The sequence below is a fragment of the Cyprinodon variegatus genome, unplaced genomic scaffold (assembly GCF_000732505.1).
Source record: "Cyprinodon variegatus isolate N-32 unplaced genomic scaffold, C_variegatus-1.0 Scaffold333, whole genome shotgun sequence".
NCBI lineage: Eukaryota > Metazoa > Chordata > Actinopteri > Cyprinodontiformes > Cyprinodontidae > Cyprinodon > Cyprinodon variegatus.
Genome location: NW_015150786.1, coordinates 607887 through 612484, shown reverse-complemented (window position 1 = coordinate 612484; position 4598 = coordinate 607887). Strand labels below are relative to the sequence as shown.

The window sequence follows — 4598 nt, the reverse complement described above, 5'->3', positions numbered from 1 at the left end:
GAAAATAGATGACATGATCATTTTTTTAATTCATTCACCTCACTCCTTTCTCACAGCTCAACCTTCCTGTCGTTACAACTGTGGTTATGATATGGGAAGCTGCTCCTGCTCCTCCTCATGTCAGTGGAATGGAACCTGCTGTTATGACTACTACTGTAAGCACAAAATCTGCAGCATCAATTTATTCTCCATCCATATCTAATAATTCGATGTAATATATGATATAATCACTTTATGTCCTGATTCATGCAGCTTACTGTGGTTCAACCACTGTGGCGCCCACCACAGGTATGATTTCTTTTTCTCTTTAATATTATACAGGAAAAAACATATGGACTGAAAAAAAAATACATGCTGTGTTTAGAATAAACATGCAATATTTGTATCTGGGGTGATTGTTATTATATAAGAGTGACAAAAAAGTTAAAAGTTAAAATAAAAAACAACCTTAAACCTAAAAATGTAATTACATTAAACCTTTAAACAATGAAGTGCAGTTAACTGTATATCTCCAGATGTTAACCTATTTGGAGTTGGAGATTATTCTAAAAAGTTATCTCTTAAATTTATCAGCTGGTATAACTGATTAAAGTTTAAATATCAAAAAGAGCAGGGTGGTATAAATAGACTCAACAATAATATGAATTCAACACTTTTGGCTTTGCTCCTATTTTTTATGAGATGAACTCAAAGATCTAACATTTTTTCCACATACACAATATAACCATTTCACTAAAATTTTGTTCACAAAACCAGTCTAAATCTGTGAAAGTCAGAACTTCGCCTTTGCTGAGATAATCCATCCCACCTCAAAAGTGTGCCATATCAATATGCTGATTAGACAAAATGCGCGCCTTAGACTGTGTTGCCTAAACAGTAGCCTCAAACAGCCTACTGTTTAGTTGAAACAACACCCTCGGGTAAGTCTTTATTTTTTTTTCACTTTGGGGTGGGATATTAAATAAAGCATCATGATTAAAATCAAATTATTTACCAAGATGATCTTGATTTCTTTCATCAGGGTCGTGTGGAGGCTCCCTGTTTGGCTCTGGCACCCTTACAAGCCCCAACCATCCTGGCCACTACAGCGACAACTCCTACTGTGTGTGGCAGCTCAGAGCTGCATACGACCAAAGGGTCTTCCTGGAATTTTCTTACCTTGAGTAAGTGAAAACAATCTAATCAAGCTGTAATATAAGGATGGAGAATATACAGTAAAGAGATCTGTGGCAAACAGCTGAATTTGATTTAACAATTGTACAAATCTTTGTAAAAGAGTACTTAATTCCTATTAATTTGTATTGTCATTTTGCCAAACAGGTTGGAGAACTGTTGCAGCTGTGACTATATTGCACTCTATGATGGGCCGTCTGTTTATTCACCATACTTGGGGAGAGTGTGCAACAACAGTGTGAGCTCTTTCCACTCCACCTCCAACTACATGACTGTGCTCTTCCGGACAGACAGCTCTATGGTCGGCCGAGGATTCAGGGCTGAGTTTATAAGCTCTCTTAAACCCGGCTCAGGTACAGTTCGGATTTAGTGCTCAATCGACTTTGATTTTTACATTTTATTTGAGGCAAATTATTTTTACAATGGATTTATTTATTATTTTCTTTTAAACATAAGTCATACCAAATAATTCTTGCTCACAAATATCTTCCAATATTCATTGTAACCCACCAGTCAGATCAAATGGAGAATATCTGCACACATCAGTCATCATGCCTTGTCAGTTTCTCTGTTTCATACATTTGGATTCTCAGTTTCATACATTTGTCTAAACCAGTGGTTTTAAATGCTGGTCCTTGAGGATCTGTGTCCTGTAACATTCGATGCATCTCTGTATCAACCCACCTGACTCAATATTAGATAGGAGAGCATGTAAAGCTTGACTGAATATAAATGAAGCTTGGTAGAAATTTTTAAGTTGTAGGGCACAGCAGAATCAGAGTTTGAGACCACTTGCACCCATCTAAACCCTTTCATTGTAACTCTGGGTGTATATTTTGACTCATTCTGCAGCTTCTAATGGATTTTCTTCAAGGATAACCTAGGACCCTTTGCCTCCCTTCCAGTCTCATTTGATTGGAACATCTTTCAAATATTTACTGCATCCACTTGTTGCATTTACTGCCAGCACAGGAATGCCACAATATGTTATGTGTAATGTCCACCGCAGTGGGGTTTTGCAATATGTTTATCAGTAAGGCAACTTTTGGAGTATCATATATTGTTCTGTGAAAACATGTCAACTGGGTGTGTGTTAGGCAAATGAAACAAATTAAAGGGTGAATCAAGCTCAAATCATGGTCAAACTGATAAATCTGCACCCATATGGAATAAATTCACAACAACTGCAATTAAAAATAATATAAGAATTTATTAAGAACAATCATTCTACTCAAACATGCATGACTAACCTATTAAAACTCAATAAAACTGAGATAATATGTATAAAATTAAAAGAAAACTAAAATAAATCAAATTATACGTTGATATTACATTTTGGCATGGATTAATGTTTCAGAACCAACCAACCATCTTGAAGAGTTTGAAATTAGGTCTTATTCACACCAATAATGCAATCCAAGAGGCTTGCCTTAGATGAGGGGGCTTCAAATTTAAGATAAACTTAGCATGCCTGGCTTGTAGCAGGGGAGCTAATGTCTGTTCCTATCAGATGTAAGACTCCAGTCTCTGGCATCTAAAAGTGTCCTGTAAATTCAGAAATAAAATGGTACAGAAAGTCTTTATTACAGAGTCTGTTTGCTGAGATTATGAACTTAACTTTTGCAGTCAGAAAGTTCAGATTCCTATGACCTGCCTGACCTTCCATTCATGGGGTCTGACCGATGTAGTTGGCTTGGGATCAGCCCCAAATAAGGAGGAGACAAGCATGAAGCTGCTGCTTCTGCTTCAAGCACATAAGCGGGTTGAATCAAATGTCCTTGTGGGAGTGTTTTGTGATAGTCTTTTGAGAGACAGATTTGCAGCACTCAGTTTTTTTTAAACTGTAGTCACTTCAAACTTTAATAGTCTGAACATTTATTCTTGATATAGTTTGTTCAAACTATGAAAAACCCTAAGAGCCATGAACACTTTTCGAAAGAACTTTAGGCCACAATATTTCAGGGGGTTGAAAATATTAATTAATAATCTTTTTTACTAAATATTGAACCTAATCCTCTTTCAGGTAGTGTTGACTGCTCCTCAGACAACATGAACATTGTCATCAATAGAGCTTACCTGAACTCTCTGGGATATGACGGCCACAATCTGTACCTTAATGATCCATACTGCAGGCCACAGATTTCCAGTGACAACGTGGTTTTTAATTTTCCCCTCAACACTTGTGGAAACATGAAACAGGTAAACAATTGTTTAAAACATGAACAACATTTGAACATTTCCCACTATTATTCTTTGAAGTTGTTTAACTTTCAGGATCTAAATGATTGATTCCTGAATTCCTTCCAACAGTTTGTCAATGGCCGAATTGTGTACTCCAACTTCCTCCGTGCATGGCCCTCCACCCATGGAGAGATCACACGTCAGTCTTACCTAAAGATGAATGTCTCCTGTCTGATGGAGTCGGATTCTGTGTCTCAGATTTATTTTGTTGTGGAACATGGGGGGAACAGCAGCATCATTGGTTCAGGTCGATTCAATACAACCATGGCTTTCTACACATCCAGCAGCTTCTATTATCAGGTATGTTTGGGTGGTGCTGAAATGCATTAGAAACATTTCTGTTGGAAATGCTACGTTAATATTTTACATTTTTCTTACATTCAGGTGACTCACTTCCCATATCTAGTAGATCTCAACCAGGACTTGTATGTTCAAGTGAACTTGAGAAGGCCTGACAGTAGCCTTGTTCTCTTCCTGGACACCTGTGTGGCCTCCCCATCACCTTTCGACTTTGAGAGTAGACCATATTATTTAGTTCGAGATGGGTAAGCCAAGAAAAAAGTAACACACCAAATAATCTTTTTGTGCTTGTTTTTTATTTCTCAAGAAGTAAAATTTCCCTGTTTTCTCTAACACTCTCACAGTTGCACTTCTGATGAGACCTACCAGCCAATCATTTCCGGCTCCCAGTACAGGGCCCGTTTTTCATTCAGGGCCTTCCAGTTCCTGCGAGGAACAGATTCTGTGTACCTCCAGTGCAAAGTTGTGATCTGCCCTGCTTCGGATTTCAATTCCCGTTGCCGCCGTGGATGCAGTAGACGTGTAGCCAGGGAGTTGGAGTCTGAGCATGAGAGCCAAACTCTGGTTGTGGGTCCTATCAAGCTCAAAGGTCAGTGTTTATTAGAATATATGTCCTAGACTGCTCTAAATATGACTGGAAGCATTCTTGATTTGAAGAAAACATTAATTTAACGTTTTTTTTTCTTTTTGGCAGACCCTGAGAAAGAGAAGGAAGGGCCTGAAAAGCAGAATGAGGCTTAACTCAATTCAGCAGAAACCTTCTCCAATAATCTCCAATCATCCATCTTTCTCTTCATTTAAACAAAATGCTAAATCCTTCTCACTTTTATTTTTCTCTCTGTCTCATTACCTGATTAAATGCATTACAAAACAGTCTGTGTCTG

General features: G+C 37.8%; 2 protein-coding genes across 2 annotated transcripts in view; both read left to right on the top strand.

The window, feature by feature from the left end:
• LOC107091343 (deleted in malignant brain tumors 1 protein-like) overlaps positions 1 to 1167 on the top strand; it is a 17505-nt gene extending 16338 nt beyond the window's left edge. The window contains exon 10 of the mRNA XM_015385196.1: positions 1022 to 1167. Within this exon, the coding sequence (XP_015240682.1) occupies positions 1022 to 1167 (146 nt within the window). The remainder of the gene's footprint in view (positions 1 to 1021) is intronic.
• A 2335-nt stretch (positions 1168 to 3502) lies between these two features.
• On the top strand, positions 3503 to 4497 carry LOC107091350 (CUB and zona pellucida-like domain-containing protein 1). The gene is made up of 4 exons (XM_015385201.1): positions 3503 to 3714; positions 3799 to 3959; positions 4059 to 4303; positions 4409 to 4497. The coding sequence occupies exons 1-4, from the start codon at positions 3571 to 3573 to the stop codon at positions 4453 to 4455; spliced, it is 597 nt and encodes a 198-aa protein (XP_015240687.1). The 5' UTR covers positions 3503 to 3570; the 3' UTR covers positions 4456 to 4497.
• Positions 4498 to 4598: the final 101 nt, after the last annotated feature.

Bases quoted from the DNA above. Each gene is read 5' to 3' on its own strand.
- LOC107091350 (XM_015385201.1), top strand. From the start codon at position 3,571: ATGAATGTCTCCTGTCTGATGGAGTCGGATTCTGTGTCTCAGATTTAT. The intron at 3,960-4,058 runs GTAAGCCAAGAA...ACACTCTCACAG, and splicing joins TATTATTTAGTTCGAGATGG to TTGCACTTCTGATGAGACCT. The intron at 4,304-4,408 runs GTCAGTGTTTAT...TCTTTTTGGCAG, and splicing joins GGGTCCTATCAAGCTCAAAG to ACCCTGAGAAAGAGAAGGAA.